The following is a 19503-nucleotide window of genomic DNA, read 5'->3' on the forward strand; positions in this document are numbered from 1 at the left end:
GAAAAGAAGCCAAGCTACCAGAGGGCTTGAGTACCATGGTGTGGAGGTGCCAGGGCCATAGCAAGCTCAGAAATCTGGCTAGAGATCCTTAAGTACGTGTATGTTTTTTCTACAAGCCCAGATTCACTAACAGAAACAGCATCCCTCCCCACTACAACACAAGTCCCTCCCTGCTCCAGCTGGCAGCAGGTTGAGACCTTTTCTGTTGTGTAAGGTAACCCCTGTGCGGGAGGTTATCTTTCATGGAAGGGACTCAAAGCTACCCTAGGTAGAGACTGTGGCCTGCTCAAATTTGTCCTGGAAGTCACCATCCACTTATTTTGTCTATACCAGGGCCTCCCCAGTGGCGCTGCTGCTCCTGCTGATACAGCCAGGCCAAGTCCAACAAGCAGGAGGACGAAAAATCTCTCTCTAGTCCCCTCTTAGCTACCAGGCAATTTCTTCAGACTTGTACAGGTAGACTTGTTGTGTAATCATTACAGGGTGCAAAAACTTTGGAGGGAAGAGTTAGAGCAGGAACTAATGAGGTTATGGCAGCAGATTTGGGGGCGGATAATACATATTAGGGATAGTGATGTTATGGTAACACGCAGGATGGGAACTAGAAGAGGGCCCTATGAGGCAAAGGGGGAAAACAGAGTAAAAAGAGGAATGCTTTGTAACTTTCATGTGGGCAAGTACCCACTGGACTCATGAAGCTAGATGTTAATAGGAAAAGCTTCCAACACTGGCTGGGAAAAGGAGGCACAGAAAAAGCACTGGGAGGAGGTTGGGGTGAGTTGTTGGGAGGAGGAGGTTAACCACGTACTGGATCTGTTGTAACCAGGAAAGGGTGGCTCAAACCTCCTCGGTGACTTTGATTTTCTGGTTCACAATATGTCAGGACTGGTTGTGGAGATGAAACAAGTTGTTGAGAAATGATCAGTGGTGAGGCATGGAGCAAATAGATTGAAGTAAAAATTTACCAACTACACTGGTCCTCCAACGTTTGTTCCATGGGTCTGGGGTCTATCTCTCTGGGAGGTTGGGCTGTTGCTTTGAGTATCTTTGAGGGCTAAGTAAATAGTATACAGTTCTTTAAATTGGGGCGAGTGATAGAAGAACTCCCTGACTCTTAAATAATGGAAGTCCATCACCAGGGGAGTAGTGTATTATTGCCAAGGCTTCCCTCTTTCCTCCATCAGTAAATACTGAGGGGGCCTCCATGATGGGCTTCTTTGCAAAGAGCCTCGGCAGGGGTTGGGGAAGGCAGGGGATGTAGACATCAAAACAAGGAAAGGTAGGAGAGAAACCCATCTTTTGTTAGGGTAATGATTATCAATGTGTCCTGGGAATCCAATTACACTAATAGCAAAGCAGGAATGATTTCTGAGCAGCCATCAGAGAGAGAGAGAAAGAGGTGACAAGGATTATCAGGTTCTCTTCCTAAGGTTTGCAGGACTCTGTCCCTGCCATTTCTAATCATAACAGTGAGTGAGTACATGAACCTCAGTTAGGGTTCTAGGTGCATCGCCCATGAGGTATGGAACCATCCCAGCACTCTCTGGATCTATAGAGTGCTCTCACAAGAGTAGGGAAGAAGTTAAAAATAAGAAGCTGTATGGGCATTGTTGGATCATACCTAGTGAGTGCCATGTCTTTAGGAGTGCACTAATGGTACCTAAAGCCTCAACAGCCTCAGAAGATTGGGGAGGAGGGGTTTATCCTCTTTTGGGAGATCAAAGAGAGCTGTAGGGTACTGGGGAGGGAAAGCCATGGTAGAGGCAATCAAGGTTTCCCAAAAAGCTTTGGAGGAGGGTGAGAGCTAAGGTTTGAGGAAAGAAAAGGGTGGATTTATGAGGGTGTATTGAGGCGAGGGAAATTTCTGTTTCCCAAAAATGAGATGGGGGGATAAGCTGATTCTGTGAGGAGCTATTTTAAATTCTAGGGAGGATAGGGAAGACATTCATTGATCCTTAAGTTGTGAGAGGGAGGGGGAAGCGTCTCCTGACATCAAGATACCATCCATATAATGACAAATGTGGAGAGCTAAACTGGGTCTCAGTGTTGTGGCAACAGCCTCCTAGCAGATGTTGGGACTGTTTGCCATCTCTTGGGGAAGGGCTGTCCACTCATATCAAAAGGCAAGTCCAGAGCTGGTTACTATGTTGGTTTTCTTTTTTTGTTTGTTCTGTTTTGTTTTGAGAACACAAAGCACTGGCAATTCCTCAGGTGGAGAGGAATAGGAAAAAAAAATCAGTCTTTGATATTTACTGCTAATAAAGGAACATTGGCAGGGATGCCTGAGGCTTGGGGCAGGCCCCTTTGCGGAGAACCCCAGACTCACATGATTTTAACTGCCCTTAAATCTTGTAGCAGTCTCCATCCCCCTGAGCTCTTTAAAAAAAAATTATTATTATCATTTATTACAATTCATTCAATTTGTATCCCAGCTGTGGCCCCCTCCCTCATCTCCTCCCATTCTCACCCTCCTTCACTTATGCCCATCCCCTAGTCCATTGATAGAGGAGTTCCTCTTCCCCTTCTATTTGATCCTAGCCTATCAGGTTGCATTGTCTTCCTCTGTGGTCTAGTAAAGGCTGCACCCACCCCCCAGAGGGGGGGGTGATCAGCCACTGCGTTCATGCCAGAGAAATTCTCTGCTCCCTTACTAGGGACCCCACTTGGAGACTGAGTCTATGGGCTACATCTGAGCTGGGGTTTTAGGTCCTCTCCATGCATGGTCCTTGGTTGGGGTATCAATTTCTTCAGGGCCTCCAGGGCTGTTTTTATGGTTCTGTTGGTCTCCTTTTGGGGCTCCTAGCCCCTCCAGTGAACACAGCTGTGTTCATGCACTGCAGGAAGGGTGAATATGGTGAAACTGGAGTTGTTTTTTAACTAACTGTCTGAGCACTTCAAGTTTCTCCCTTGATAGAGGCCATTGTTCAACCCAGATAAGCTCACTGGAGAGCCAGTTGAGGGAGGGAGTGTTATATTTAAAAGAGGTCCTTAGAATCAGAGGTAACCCAGAGGCAGGGTTTTTAGAGTTCTATAAGTATAATATAATCATTACTATGAGTATAATCGTTTACCCTACTGTAATGTTATTTTGGCCAACCAATGAGAATAAGTTAGAGAGCCTCCAAGATGTCTTTTTCTAGAAGATTGGTGTTGATGTTATCTTGGCCACAGGATGGAGTATCACAGCGGTAGCCCTGTCAGGGTCCTCCCATTTATAAGCTTCTTTGGTGAGAACAACCTCCTGCATCTAGAAATTGAGGCCCAGGAATTAGTTCCCAGTTTTGTGGTACCTCTTGTTATCTTAAAGTTGTTTTTATCTGCTCTGATATCAATGGGGTATTTGAATGGTTTGTCACCTCTTTTCATGGTTATCTTTGGGTGTGAGCCTTCTGAGATGCTGGAAACCCTTAATGTCTCTATTGGAGCAGTTTTCCCTGTTATTGTCAAGGCTGTGGGCTACCCTGTTTTAAGCGTAAAAGTTCCAATGACTTGCCATCTTTGTCATAACAGGAGCAGCAATCTCTCCTCCAGCGGAAGCCCCTACAGCATTGGGGACAGACTGTCTTGGTGGTGGTGACATTTCTGGTAGAGGAGGCCCCCTTAGGGCACTCAGCTTTTCAGTGTTTCTTTTTGCCATGCTTAAAGCTAGCCCCTTCTGTTTTCATAACTGTTGTAAAGGCCTGGGCAGTGGAAGCAGCCTGATGTGAACCTGTCCCAGATGGCCACAATCCATATATCATCTTCTATCACAGTGTTTACCTTTGAGGCATTGCCAGGCAAGCCTGCACTCAGAAGTCATACCCTCCCAAATGGTGTTTTTAAGAAGGAGTTCTCTGGGTCCAGGATGATGGATTTTTTTTCTAAAGCTCATTTTAGTTCTAAAATTAAAGTGGAAAAGAGTCTCTTCCGGTTTTTGGTGGAGGAAATGCAGGGGGAGTGGCAGGGTCTTGGAGTCAGAGGGCAGGGTGATTCTGTCCCAGGCTTGAAGTTCACAGAAGACACCTGGCTGCAATAGCCTGCTGCCTGGGCTGCCTGCTGGGCTCCCACGGAGGAAGTTCCCTGGCTGAGAAGTGCCTCATAGACCCACTTGATATCATTACAGGCCTGATTTCACCTGACCTGCTGGAGGCATTTGTCTCTGCAGAGAGCCTCCCATTGTAGAGAGAGCAGGCCAGTTAGGGAGGAATGGCAGAGATCTCCCCAATCCTGGGGTGTGTTTAAAGTGGTGACTTGACTTTGGAGGACGGATTTAGTCCAAGTGGCAAGGATGCCATCCTCCTTGACTACTTGACTGAGCTCTTTTATGTCTCCTGCCTGGTGAAGGACCAATTTAGAAGCAAGCTTAGCCCTAGGGGAGCCGGCATTAACCAGAAATGCCTGGATCTCCTCCCCGTCCTTTTTAGGGCTTTTCCAGGATTAAAAAAAAAAGATTGTGGAAACAACAAGGTCAAAGGCAAATGTTCCTTGGGAGTCAGGGAGCTTGAGGCTCCACAGGGTATTCTCCCAAGTCCTCTTCTCCTCCCATGTCTCTTCCCTAGTCCACTGATAAGGGAGGTCCTCCTCCTCTCCCGTGGCTTTTTACCAAAAATGGGATGAGTTATAGGGTGGTCTGATATAATGAGTCTTCAAGTCAGACTGCCTGGAATTTTAGTCTGGTGGTAGTATGTAACACCACACCAAAACATCATAGCATGCCTGTTGAATATCTATTAAAGTAGACGTATTAATTTATTTTTTTAATGTGTGAGTGTCATGCCTGACTGTATGTCTATGCACCTGGTGTGTGCTCGGTGCCCTCAGAGGTCAGAAAAAGACATCATTTCCTCTGAAAATGGAGTTATAGATGGTTGTGAACCCCCATGTAGGTGCTGGGAATTGAACCCAGGTTCTCTGGGAAAGCAACAAGTGCCCATAACCACTGAGCCATCTCTCCAGTCCACGATATAAAAAAAAGAAGTGATTTTACGTTTATTAATTTTATCTGTCTGGGAAGTGAGGGGCTTGTGTATGGAGGTCAGACAACAGCCTGTGGGAGGCTGTTTTCACCTTCCCGTTGTGGGTTCTGGGGAGTGAACTCAGGTGGTTGGGTTTGCCTACTGAGCCATCTAATGGCCCTGACATGGTATTTTAAGCTGAAAGATTTAAGAAATGGCTGAAATAGGGAGGACTCTCTGAAGTTTCCAGAAATTGGATCATAAGGTCTTCATGTGAGTGATGGCCTCCCTACAGGAAAGAGGCAAATATTCATAGCTCTGAAGTTGGGAAGATGCTAAGAGGAATTAGCGCACCCAGGAGCTTTTGTCCAAATGACTTCTCTGACTCACATTCCTGCTCCCATGAAACCTTTTCACAGCCCTCCACCCTATGTCAAATCAGTTGAGGAAACATTCAGGTGGAGCTGTTTGTTTAAATGTGTACTTTCATACGAAGCTGCCTGTCACATAAAGCTTCTGATAAGAAAATGTGAGATTTTTGTTGTTGCTCTTCACCTGTCTAGCGTGTGAGATCCAGCCAAGAACTAAGAGGTCAGGAGGAGATTCCTCTCCTCCAATTTCAATTTACCGTTGTTGGACCTCAAACGATTTGCTGAACCTCTCTTTTCTTCAGTGCTTTGAACATGAATTATCTCTCATAGAGTCCTGTCTTTGATACCTGGTACCCAGCTAGTAGTGGTCCTGTTTTGATATTTTGTGGAATCATTAGGTTGTGAAGTCTTGGAAGAGGAAGTGAAACACTTTTGGCACAGGGGAGTGAGACTTGGTATTTAATAGCCCCATCCCACTTCCTGTCTACTCTTTGCTTACTGATAATGGACATAATGATGACCAATCCTGCCCATGTTCTACTCCTACTGCCATACCTTCCCCTCAAGGATACACTGTGAGCCTTAATGAACCCCTACTCTCAAAACTGCTAATAGTATCTAAATCAGCCCATAAGGCTGTGGTAAACAATAAGTTTTCACTAGATACTGGTAATTACATGTGATTCTTTAAAAGGAGCCTGACACCCCTGGAAAGTAAACAAACATTCATCTTGGCTACATTCAGAAATATGCTCTAAAAAAAATCACCATCTTCATTCTAAGTAAAATATTCATTAGCTTTCGTCAAGCATAGGCTTGATCAGAAGCCAGACAGTCCTCTTCAGATAGGTCTGAAAACGTGGAAGTCTGATATGCGATGTTTTTCATAGAAGGCAAACCATCTCGCTGCCCCAGGTCAGCCCACCATGGAGACACTCTCAGTGCTCTGCTCCTGCCTCTGCACCACCAAACCTGAGAGAAACTGAGGGATGGCAGCTTATGTCTCAGCCAGCAGGCTGTGAATGCTCTCTTCTTGCTTTCTTTTACTGATATAGCACTAGCAACAAAAGTTCCCAAAGCAACGAGATTCTGCATCTTTTAATGAAAGATAAAACAACAATATAAACATACACAAATTTACAGAGGTCAACTTTGATACATTTGGAGTAAAAGGTGTTTTCTCATTTAAATATGGTATAAAAATAAACGCAAGAAACATGAACAGACAATGTCCAGAGAACAGACAGAGATGGGCGTTTGTTTCAGAGTGTCGCTACTCTGGTGCAGTGACACCTTCTGTGCTAATTTATTAGTTAATAAATGTGAAGCCATGTGTATACTTATTGATATATACGTTTTTCTTTTACAATTCTTCCAGTTTGTGACTGACTGAATTTTCAGTGAACTGTATATCTAGCAGAAGCTTCTAGAAAAAGAGAGGAAGGGAAAAAAATAAAGTTTTACTTCACTTGAACTCGTTAAAAAAGAAAAAGACACAGATCCAGCTTAAGAGGAGAAAGGGAAGCAGATGACAGGTGGATATAGAGGCAATGAGATGGCAGAGTCCCTTGGAGATGGCGATGCCTTTATGTGCACACAGAAAAGAACAATTCAGATCCTTCATTCATGCAGCATCTTGGTCTAACATCCTCAGCTCCAGGTAATAGCAATGGGCTACAAGGTATGGGCGATGGCTCCATTCAGCTTTCATGTCACAAAAATGGTCCTTCTAGTAAGACTGAACAAGGCTCGTTAACCTCTTGGATGTGAGAGATTTCCCCTGAGGAAAAAAAAATGAAATGAAGAAAGAAAGAAAGAAGATAATTCATGATCACTAAAAAGTGGTCCATAGTACAATCCAGTTACTACAGCAAAACTTTATTTGTGAGGGTCAAAACTGGACCCTTATCTTTTAGTGTGTGGTCTTAGGGATCAAACCCTAGATCTCACACATGCTAATAAGCCTGTGCTCTAGCACTGAGTTCTGCCTTCCCAGGCCCCTAAATTGAACCCCTTAAGTTAGCCCGAATTCAAACATGATGGCGAACTTCCTCCCTCCCTCCCTCCCTCTCCCACCATGAATACATCAAACAAATGACTCTCCCTCCCCAAACAGTCCCTCTCCTCCCAGCCTTCTCCCACTGCAAACAGACTGATGGGGTCACAGCACACATTAGCAAATTATAAACATGTCCAATAAACGTTCCATGGAGGCTGAGCTATGAGGCAACACCCAGGTTCCCAACCTGAAATATATATCATAACAGGAATCTGAGTCAGGTGCTCTGAAGGACAACAGTGTGACAACAATGTGAATGCATTCTGTCTAGGAGGTCCTACATTTGCAAATATTAAGATGCGTCGGGGTGGAATTGAACTACATAACATGCACTTTTGAGGCTGGGATTGGTAGGAACTCGGACTTGAATTTATCCCTTTCCATGTATAGTTAACGGAGAAAAAGAAGCCAATTTTAATTCTCGGGATAAAAATCTATTCAGTCCCTTTTAAAACTGTCGATACCTTTTTGTCATCCCCAACTTGGTTTCTTCCAAAACAGGAAATTACATATGTGTTTATATATTATATAATTTATATATATAAAACATATATATATATAATTTATTTAGTTTAATTTAATATAATTACACAGAGTTTGCTAATATACTATATAGGTAGAACATAATTTTTCCCTTTGCTCCTTTCATTTTTGAAATCTTGACTACCATCTTGTCTCTATTAATTGCTTGTATTCTACAGTGATAAGGAAATAGATATTTTTGTGAGCATATAGTTTATTGATTAGTGAATTGTTTCATCTCTCATTATCCAGGTTATAATATAAAAAGCAATTCCCATGATTTTTTTTTTCTTTTGAAGGGATGAAGAAAGAGATTATTGTTTTGAGAAGTTATAGTATCTGAGAAATAACTTGTGTTGCAGCTGTATCCTTGACTTGGTATCTAATGTAGTTGAGTTTGATCAAGGGAGGGATGAGAACTTACAGCCCCTGTCTCAGCCTGTTGCAGAAGTGAGAATGTAGAAAGTGTTTATAAATGGGAGACATTTGTTGCCATGTTGTTGAGAGCCTGAGTGTGGGTTTCTTGGAGAGGCCTTTCTTCTGGTCCACAAATGGTGCATTCTGTAGTCCTCAAATGGGAGAAAAGGTCAAGCTCCTGGGGGCCATTTTCATAACTCCATTCATCAGTCCTCCTCCATAGGATCTAATTACACCCCCATATCCGATTTTATAACGCTAACTCTTTAGGGTTTTTGTGTATGGCCATACCACCCTGAACGCACCCAATCTGGTCTGTTTGGGTTTTTGAAACAGGGTTTCTCTCTGTAGTCTTGGCTGTCTTGGACTTGCTTTGTAGACCAGGCTGGCCTTGAACTCACAGTGATCTTCCTCCCTTTGCCTCCCAGAGTGCTGGGATTACAGGTGGGTGCCATCATAACTGGTTAAGATTGTAGAATTTAAAGTGTTATATTTTTTTCTTCTCTGAGAATCACAAAAGTTCAGGCTTAAGTTGCCATATTTTAGGCAAAGAATGATGTTTCTAAGAACGGATTAATAATTCTATAAGCACTAGTAAAGGTTAGTGACCCCATAATTTATCATTGATAAGCTTTCTTTATACGTTGTATGGTCTTTGGATGACAACAAGGCAGCCATGAGAAAACAAAAAATTCTCTCTTGGTTGGAAAAAGGCTTCCGGCTTAGCTTTCAGCAGCTGGCAATAGCAGCGTTTCACGTTTAAGGAAACTGTCTCATACCAGGCTATGCTTGGCTCTTTCTCTTTGGAAAAAAAAAAAAAAGCAACAAAATGCAGTTTGTAATCAGCACACCCTTCCTGCCCAGGATAGTTTCACATATCATATCCAAGTGAGATTCTGGGCCTCCATATGAGTACACAGAGGAGATTGCCAATTGTGAACCAGAAAATGGTTCCTCACCAGCCATGGAATTCACTGCCATCATGATCTTGGATTTCCAGCCTCTGATACTGTGAGAAATGTCTGTGTTGCATCAGCTGCTCAGTTTGGGATATTTTGATATAGCAGCCTGAATAGACAAAGACCACTAGATCCAATCCTGTATCTGTTTCCTCACCGATAAATGGAGATAGCAATGGCATCTGCTTTAAAATATTTCTGGGAAAACAGATGCAGGCAAATGTTTGAAAATTGTTCTTAAAACATTTTATGGAGTCACTTTGTTTTGGCTGTGACCTTATTGTTGTAAATGTTCCTGATACTATATTTCAAGAAAAGAAGTCTGACCTCTTAGGAAGCCCAGGTCCCAAATCACTAGGCTGACTCTGTGAAGAGCAGAGAAATCATTAAGGAACTGAAAACTCTAGATTGTACTTTCTCCATCCAAAACACAGACAATAATGTATTTAGTTGATGTTAGAATTTTAAAAATTTTTTTTATGCTTAAAAGATGATAGCCTTTATTGTATTATTGCTGGAGTCAGTTTATTAATGTAAACACATATGTGTGTGAGCATTTATTCTGAGATGAAACAACTTATCTTAAAAGGGGCTTATTATTTCTAATGTCATCTGTGGGTTCAGAGGAAAGTAGAAGGATAGGCTGATATAGAACTATTTCTCTTAAAACTATAGATTAACATGATTTGGGTTAAAATTTCAGAAAAGGAGAATAAAGTATCCACACTTCGATAAGATGTCATTTGAAACTCAGATAGTTGCTTTCTATTTAAACAGAACCAAACCATATCACTTTTTCTTCATACATTTGGTTTAAAAGGAAACATGTTTCTCTTCCTGCATTTTTTATTTGTTTTTAAATTCCTGAAAATCCTGAAGACTGCTAACATCTGGTATATTATAGATTCAAGCCCACAGGGAAACAGTGTCACTGTCAACCTAGGGATTGGAGATAATAATAATAATAATAATAATAATAATAATAATAATAAAAACAGTGATCAGAAATGAGGAAGTGTGTGCATATGCCTTGTATGGACTTAGCAAGTATGCAATGAGAATATTGTTTTTTGTGTATTATGTCAATTACAAAGAGATAGTGGGTATAAGTAATAGTGAAAAGATCTTAAGAGTCTTGGGTGACAGCAAGCGACATGAGTGTCCAGTGACTCACCTAGATTTAAAGATATAGACCCTGTGTGCAGCCTGTTTTGCTTCTTTGTAGAAAAAAAAATACACAAGTGCTTGTTTTAGTGTCCGTACTGGTGTGAGGACATTCTCTGTTGCTCACTCTGTAAGAAAGTACTAAAGGGCTAAGAACACTGCTCCCTCCCTCTATGTGCACATTCTTCATTTAAATTGTATGCGAGTCATTTGCAACAGCCATTTGCAAGTAGTGTCCTCAAAGCCAGTAGAATCAGTGCCTGACCATTATGTATGGGTAAGAAAGTTGAAGGACTAGAAAGACTTTCATAGCTAAATCCTAAACTCTCAACTCTAGCAATTAAAAGGGCTAACAAAACCATTGCCAGGAGTATTCAACTACAGGATTGCTTGCTTATTATAATTTAATAATTCCACATGAAGAGAAACTGCCTTAACACTACGTGAATGTAAGCTGTCATTCTGTCAGCCCTCCTTGTCAGTCTCAGGGATAGAGATTACAGCAAAACCAAATCTACGGGAAAGACAAACACAGACTGTTAGACCAACCCCAAAACTTAAGATACTATCAGCCCTTGTCATGTGTCGCTGATGGACAGTATGCTTGAAAAATGAGCACATGATCAGTCCCAGAACAAATCAAGCCTGGCAAAATGTTACGATGGAGCATCACCTTAAACTGAAATACAAGAGTCAGACAAATTTCACCTTCATCAGACCACACCCTTTCTATCTGACAGGATTCAAGAGCTCTTGCTATAATTCAGAGGAAAAGCCAGCAAGGTCCCAAACAACTTGTAAGGTACTTATTTTATGGTCTAGGTTCTGAACCCTGGGCACACACATGGTTTAGTACTCTACCACAGAGATGTACCTCCAGCCCCCTTAATAATTTTTTTATTTTGAGATACACTCTCACCAAGTTTCCCAGGCTGGCCTTGAACTCATTCCATAGCTCAGGAAGGCCTTGAATTTGTGATCTTTCCCCCTCAGCTTCCAAGTTGCTGAGATTACAGACCTGCATCATTGAGTCTAGTTTGTGTGATCTGAATTTCCAAGTGAACTACTTACTCACAGTTACGGATTTTAACTGATTAAAAACCACATTCTTGGTGCTAAAGCAGAGGGATGAGACAGAAGTGTGGAGTCTGAGAATGGACAGGAAGGCCAGGCTCTTAGCCACAGCATGGAGGTTGGGACAACAGGGACACAGAAACAGCCTTCCATTTTCCTCTTCTGCATACTTTGACATGTATGCAAGCACGAGAAGCTATATTGCCCTGAGTAGTCAACTCTGTAAGTTTCATGATTGTCACAAAAGTACACAGCCCAGCAAGTAGACTGGAGCATGATAAATGAGCAAAGTCACAGGGATGGCCACCAACCTTAGCATTTTCATTTTCACCTTTCTTGTTAACTCAGCCTCATAACTCTTGCTATTTCAGTATAGTTCCTATTTGCTGTCCTGGAAATACCCACTTGGCTTCTACATGTTTCTGTAGACCTAAAGACACATTCTAGAATAATGTCCCAGTGTTAGTATTACCTGTCCCTTGGTTTATGTGGTTTGGCGAATGCCTAGTCTCTAGGTATGAAATCAACAAAGATGACCATTTGGATTTCATTGAATTTCATGACCATTTCCTATTCGAAAATGATTGAAAGACATAATCTCTTTAACTATATTGAAAAATGCTCTCATCTCATTATTTGGCTAGATTTCAAAATAATTCTTATCTGGATTCTCTGTCCCTCTAGTCTGCTTACTGTCATTCTATATATGGTTGCACGAGCTGCTCTCTCAGTCAGGACCCCCTTACTCAGCCTTCAATAATAAGCTTTCTGTCCACATCTCTGTTCCTCTGTCCTTTGTTGCCATCCCACCATTTGTTCTTCCTGCTCATGAATCTGCATTTCTGTACTTATATGCCTCTGAGTATTATTTTGTAAGTCACTCACCCTGAGGAAGCTATTGATAGCTGGTAAACAACATCAGGCTTATAGAATCCCCCAAATAAATTCACGGTTCCTTCCATGAACTGAACTTACTCACTGGAAATATTTCAAGATAAGTTTTCACACATGAAGAAAGAAAGATTTCAGTGTCTTAGGATTAAGCTACTTTTAATTCAAGGTAAGAGAGGATTGATAGGGTGAGGATGAAGGGATAAGGTTTGGGTGATGGAGGGACACTGAGCTCATTCAACGTATTAACCAATCCACTAACAGAATCTGGTCTTTTCAATTGAGTAGATGGTTAAGAAAAAACTGTCCTTAAGGTTCTTCCCTGCTTGATGAAAAAACAATTTTTCCAGGTAAACTTTAAAACTTAAATTATTAAAGCAAGTTAGATAGTTCTAGTGAAACTGTGAATGAATATAAATTTCTAGAATGTTAGATTACATACTTATATAACTTCTTATAATCTAGCATAGGAAGTTGCATAAAAGTTCTTCGAATAAAATGAAAGGAAGAAAATTCTGTCAAATATTGACTTTTTAACTAAGAAGATATAACTATGAACAATTTAACACTTAGCCACTGAAAACTAGCTCTCCATATGGGTTAAGAAAGATCACAAGTCAAATAATTCCATTTCCTTAGTTAAAATTATGAAGAAGGCAGTAAACATTCACTAGACAAAAATACAGATGAATGGAAAGAACAAACAATATAAATTGTAGCATGATTATTTACATACTAATACACCTTTAAACTCTTTCATTCAAAATTATACTTAAAGCCTTTTTTAACAAAAGCATATAAATTATACAATAGACACTGACTTAAGTATTTGGTACATTTAAAATATTATATGTTCATCAATTGCCATGTTACATGTGTTTCTGGTAAAATAACTACTTTCTAGCTGATATGTGACAAAAAAAAATCTATTTAGGTAGGTACAGCTGTATTTAGGAAACAAATTAAATATGATAAAATAGATCAGAAAAATATCACAAAGGATTACATTCGGTAGAGAAATTTACTTCTTGTAAAATGTTACAATTATAAAATGCAAACATATACTAATGTTCATATGTACATGTTTATATATAGTCTACACATACATAAAATGTCTTACAAAGTATCTGAAATGTGGGTGATACTAAAAGACATAAAAGCTTCTGCTCTAAATCTGATGTTAATATGTGTGCAACATTGCAACATGGAGACTTTGGTGGATTAAGAAAGTCTCAATTTCTAGACATCCAGAGCATGTTCTTTAGTTAGCAACTACAGGATGCAATGAATGCTTTTGTGTATATCAGAACATCTGGGTCTTCTTAGGACTGAGTAACTTTAAATTGAATTATTGATTTAGAGAGCAAGAACTTGGAAGCCTTTAGGATATTTTATCAAGTTCATTCCAGAAAAGGACAGCATTTTATACTTGTAGGAACAGTCTATGATATTTTCCAGTTTTTAATCCCTATTTTTCTTCTTTTCTTCTTTCCTTCTTTCTTTCCTTCCTTCCTTCCTCCCCGATCTTTCTAATCCATGGCCTTAGGCATGCTGTACAAGCGTTGTAGAGTTGCAGCCTTCATTCACAGTATTTGGAGACAGGGTTTCACCAAGTGGTCTAGACTGTCCTTGAATTTATGATCCCCCTGTCATAACCACGCCAGGGTTACCCATGTGTTTACAAACATACCCTGTATCTATTTTCACATACCTTTTTTAGCATTAGATATCATTTAGAAAGAAAAGTAGCCCCTTCGCATCACTTTGTCATTTTGCTTTCTGGTTTGTATGTGGCTATTAATAACAGTAGGCTCTCAGTTTTCTCAGGTATTTATTGACTATTTGCATTTATCATCAAAACTGTCTAAGTAATTCACTAATTCTCCTAATGTCAGATTGCTCTTCTGGTCATGATTTACCAAGAACTTCCTGTACATTGACTGCATTAGCTGTGTATCTGTCTGGACATGCGCATTGACAGTTGTTAGAAAGTGTTTACCAGATCTGAGGACAGGAACTTGCTTTAAACAAAGGCTCTTGGGCTAAGTACGGCGTGGAGCAGCCTTTCATGGCATCTCTGTGGACGAGACAGAGAAAGATGCAGTTCATAACTAGGCAAACAACCACCTCCAAGGTGTGCTGTTCCCTAGAGTAGCAGCTTCTGCCATCTTCCCAGTACTTTAGGGCGTTTCCATCGTTAGTCTGAACAACATGTTGAGAGAATGCATGCATGATGTAAACTTGATCATGGTCTTCAGAAGACTAACCAAGATACTCCAAACATGGACAGCAAGTACAGAGATGAACTGAATAAGCAACAAACAAAAAGCCCAGAAACAAAAGACAAGAGTAGAAAACATAAGTACAGCTCATAAGGAAAAAAGCAAAAAAAAAATTTTTTGACACTAAAATGTCTCAAAACATTTTAGTTAAAGCACTAAATGATTCAACTTTGTTGTGCTGGAAAGCGAATACAGTTTTCCAGTTAGATTGTCAAATACATTCAGGAAGCAAAGCCAGGGAGATGCTATTTATTCTCTTGTTGGGTCACAGCTAGTGTTGTGCATGGCTATGATCAAGGAAGGCTTTTGATGGACTAGAGCAAATATAGATGAGCTGTTAAGGTGGTTGAAAAATACAAAGTGTATAAAGGAGAAGGCAGGCGAGAACCCCATCCTGGTGCAAGGTCAACTCAGGTTTCGTGTGAGGACAACTTTTGAGGCATCTTTCCCTTACTGCATCTTTTAAAAGTCAGCTCAGTTTTCACATTTCATACTTTATATGTTAATAAGTTTGTATAAATTCAAGGAGTCCATGATGATCATAAAAAAAGAAGCACAACTAATCCAGGCCAGACAATTCCAACTCAGTCTGTGGAACTGGGCGCATGTGGCTGGAGAGCAGCCTGTCAGCTGTGACATTGCTTTTGTGCCTGGCACTGGTTGGTGAAGAGAGTGGGGAGAGCTGTTTTGTGCAAGGCAGAGGCTAAGGAATCACGGTCTTCATGCCAGTAGCGCAGTTATCACAAGTATCAGTTAAAAGAGGCTTGGAACTCAATAGAATACAAACAAGTGGAACCACATCTCCACTGGGGAGAGAGGGCTGTCTATCCAGCCCTGATATAAGAAGCCTTGCAAGGGCTGTGAAGTAGTTCAAGTGAGAAGGGCTAGTTCAGCTAACAGAAGTATTGTTAATTTGGTCAGAAGCACTTGAATGTGAGCACTGATAAGGTGACAATCCTTACACCATACTGTCCCAAGATGCCTGTAACCACTGCAGAAGAGACAGAGACACACAGAGAATGATTCTAACTCTGCTTACAGGGGGAAGAGCTCCCACTGTCTGCATTTTAAAGGATGATGGTAATTTGGGTGTGTGGAAAGTTGGAATCCCTTAGAAAGGTAGTACATTAAAATTTTTAACCAAGGGAAACAACAAGAAAACTTGGAGAGAGCTGACACATGTCACAACTTCAAGTGCTTGCCCAGCGGTCATCTGGAGAAGGGATTTGCATCATTCTGCTCAGTTATAGGAAGCAGAAATAGATATGAATCCTAGAGATCAGAGAAAGATAGATACTCTGGGAAGCAAGGGTGACATCTCTTAAAGATGAATTTGATGCCTCTGCCACCTAAACCTACCATTTTTCTAAGGGGCCAGCAAAAAACAATGAGCCCATGGAACAAGATGCTAGGGATTGGCTCTGAGTGAACAAATTCTCCTAAATTCATTTGCCATTCTCAGAGTCCCATAGTGCCTCTCTTTTTTTCAGTATCTTCTCTAAACACCTGTAGATTTACAATTTAAAACTAGAAAAGAGAAAGATTTTTCACTACGTTTTGTTTTACTTCTGGTATTAGTAATATATTCTTGCTAAACAGTAATATGTGTATTTTAAATAAACACTTTGGTCAACAGTTGGTTATTGTTCCCATTTGTGGTAACAGAGCAATGTGTGTTGTGCGAATGTGTGTGCATGCATGCATGTTTGTGCATATTTATGAGTGTGTGTGTGTGTGTGTGTGTGTGTTGTTCATGAGCTAGATAAAAGTAAAAGAAAATCCTTAATGCCAAACTCATCTGTTTGATTTGGAGAAACAACCTCAATGACATATGAGAACTGTTTTTCCTTTTTCTAGAGACAGTAGAGCAGTAGGTAGATTGTACTTTAAAGGTTCAACAATTGCCACAGCCTGTTTTGTTGTTGGTCTCTCACTGGTTAAAGTCACAGGAATATGGAATGGATGTGGGATTGTCCGGTATTTGTTCATGTCACTCTGCAACCCTGACTACCAGCAAACGAGAATGGCCCAGCAGTGAGGATGTGCTGCTGTATGCACTCAGCAGATCTTGCCCAATCCAGGCTTGCTGTGTGGTCTGCCAGGGCATGTGGAAACCACAAAGAATGTCTATAAGACTTCCAAACTCATGAAGGCTTGCAACTACTACAAAGAGGACTATTATCTTGATATTTTAAATGGTCTCCAAGAACAAGCACAAATGATAGAAGAGCAAAAAAATTACCCCACAGAATTCCATCAGCATCAAAGTGACTTTCTCTTTTCTGAAAAATGTCTCACAGGGAACATACATGACCCCATATGTGGTTTCAGAGTACATGAAAGAAAATGAGAAATAGGCAATATGGCCAAGAGATAGAACTGCCAAGTAAGTGGTCTCACAAGGAGATATAATTGAAATCTGACTCTACTGTTAGTAGCAATTAAATTTGATGTAACAATGAGCCTATCTTTATCTAAGCTCCATTCACACTTTCCAAGCTACATGAAACACATGTAGAAAAGACTATGCACACCTTAGTCCTTAGAACACTGGTGAGGTTTCCCATCCATCCTCTGGTAATATAGACTGAGGCTGAGTTGACTGCCTATCAAGTATGTTGCCAAGGGGTTAGGAAGTTAAGTACTTATGTACACGAGAACATTCCTGGGTTTTTCTGCTTCATTTAGTGACAATTTAGCACATGACTATGAGATTATATGAGACTCAAGCAGACCGGAATCATAATTCAAGATCAAGAATCTTCAAATAAAATCAGTGACAATGAAATATGTTGGTTGCTTTATCACAGTTATGAATACTGAGATAGACAGTTCAAAGTTTAATCTTATTTTTCAATAAGTATGGCTTTAAAATACTGCAATAAATATGTTGGTATTACAGATTTTCTTTCTTTTTTACTTCTTTTTCTTGAGCGGCCATGTTCTAGTTGTAACCACCTAATGTGTGTGTTAGAATAGTGGCTACTGATCCTGTAGAAGGACTACGCTTTCTGCAGGCTCTCTAAGCTTCCCCACTGCAAATATCTGCAACACAAGAGGCATTTGTGTCCACTAAGCAAATCCAAAACACAGTCTGGTTCCTTGATTGCCTTCTCTTCTGCTTCCGCTAGAGACCGCCACACTAGTCCTGGCCTGAGTCTGTTGAGACCTTAAGCCTCTTTCTAGTTTTGATCTTGCAGGTCTCTTACTTGGGCCTTCACTTTTTCTTCTTTTCTGTTTTCTCTGAGCACCCAGAAAACCCATGGTGACTCATTGAGGAAGCTGGTGGGAGCCCCATTTTGTTCACCAGTCAGTTTCCATAGGAAGGGAGAATCAGTTTAGATATTCATGCTATCAGCATCCCAAGATAGTAATCTGAGTCACCTCTGTCTTCTTACACATTATGAGTTTGCTTAGAGTAGGTACTATGTCTTATTACCTAAACATTTTCATTCAGAGAACACAGTACTTACCCAGAGTAGAGGACTCAATATCAACTATTTTTTAGAGAAAAGAGCCCAGTGGTAATGAACATATGCTACTCCTGAGCCATAAATGTATCTTAGATGCCTCTAAGATGGTCTTCCCAGAGGCCTGCCAGCCAGGAGCACAAGTCCAGGACTTTACATGCAGTAGACTAAAACTTAGGAAATTCTAGTGGAGATCCTGCCTCTGGTACATGTGGCAAAAATTTGGACATAGCTCGGCAGTCACATCTTTGTTCCCTTGGCGCTCCTGGTAGTACAGTGGATACTCCGTAGCACCATACCATTCATAGCTTGTGTAACTTGAGTGACAATTTCTGAACTAATGATGCTGTCAGGGAAGAACAAAGTTACCCTGTCCAAACTAAATGAGGCTACATGGTTCAAAAACGTTTCACCGATGGATTTATATCATGCTGCAGGGAAACTGAAATTATTTTCTCAGGCAAGTTATTACCACAACCAGTTTCACTAAAAGAAGATGGATAGCCATATCTGCCAGCAAAATGATGAAAGAGATCAGTTTAAGATCCATAAAGGAGGAAAGAGGAGACAATAGTTCATTCTTGATCAGGTTTGCTTTCTGTTTGCAGAAAACCGGTCCAATGACCAGTACATAAGAGTTTTTCACCCTAAGTGTCATAGGGATTTCTATCTATCACAGTTTTTCCACGTTAACGTACCTGCAGTCCTAAGCAATAAAAGCCATAGTACTTTAGCAGAAAAAAAAAAAGAGAGAGAGAGCACACAGAACCTTTCCTAAGGGGAATTCAAAAGCAGGGCACAAACGCAAAAACCAAAGCTCTTGTCCCACAGTTCCTAGTCCCTTTACACACTATGGTGGGTTCTCATGTGTGGCAGTCTGCTTTATCAGGGTAGATGTTTATGTAGATCAAGTGTGTTTCTGCAACTTTCTTGCTAGAACCACAGTCTATACAATAACCTTTGGAAACACTCTCTGCTTTCTCCCTTCCTCATTGTGGTAAAAAAAAAAAATGATACCATGACAAAGCAGAACAAGGATAAATAAGCTAGTCTATACTTAAGAACTGTTTTTGTGGTGCTGAGTATGGAACATATGAACCTCACTTATGACAAACTAAAGCCCTCTTACAAACTAACAATCCAGCCCAACTGGCTATCTTTAAAGAAGCTTACAGAGTAGCATATAATCCACCACACAACAGAGACTTAATGTATGTTGATGCATGGTCTAAAGACTAGTGTATTGGTCTATACAACAACATGAGAGTAACACAGAAGTGGATGCTGGCTTCCCAGGCCAGCTTTCTGGTCTGTTATTTGTAGGGTTGACACTATGTGGTTTTTTTTTCTAGGCACTTCG

General features: G+C 40.7%; 1 protein-coding gene across 5 annotated transcripts in view; it reads right to left on the reverse strand.

The window, feature by feature from the left end:
* Positions 1–6375: 6375 nt before the first annotated feature.
* The window catches only part of Rgs7 (regulator of G protein signaling 7), a 377413-nt gene continuing 364285 nt past the window's right edge, over positions 6376–19503 (reverse strand). For 4 of the 5 annotated variants that reach the window (XM_060364733.1, XM_060364729.1, XM_060364730.1 and 1 more), the window contains one exon: positions 6376–7085. In XM_060364733.1, coding sequence (XP_060220716.1) covers positions 7035–7085 — 51 coding nt within the window. In that variant the 3' untranslated portion in view covers positions 6376–7034. Of the gene's footprint in view, positions 7086–14390; positions 14469–19503 lie in introns of all 5 variants that reach the window. The other variant, XM_060364732.1, reaches the window with a different exon arrangement.

Source organism: Meriones unguiculatus, chromosome 11, assembly GCF_030254825.1.
Source record: "Meriones unguiculatus strain TT.TT164.6M chromosome 11, Bangor_MerUng_6.1, whole genome shotgun sequence".
NCBI lineage: Eukaryota > Metazoa > Chordata > Mammalia > Rodentia > Muridae > Meriones > Meriones unguiculatus.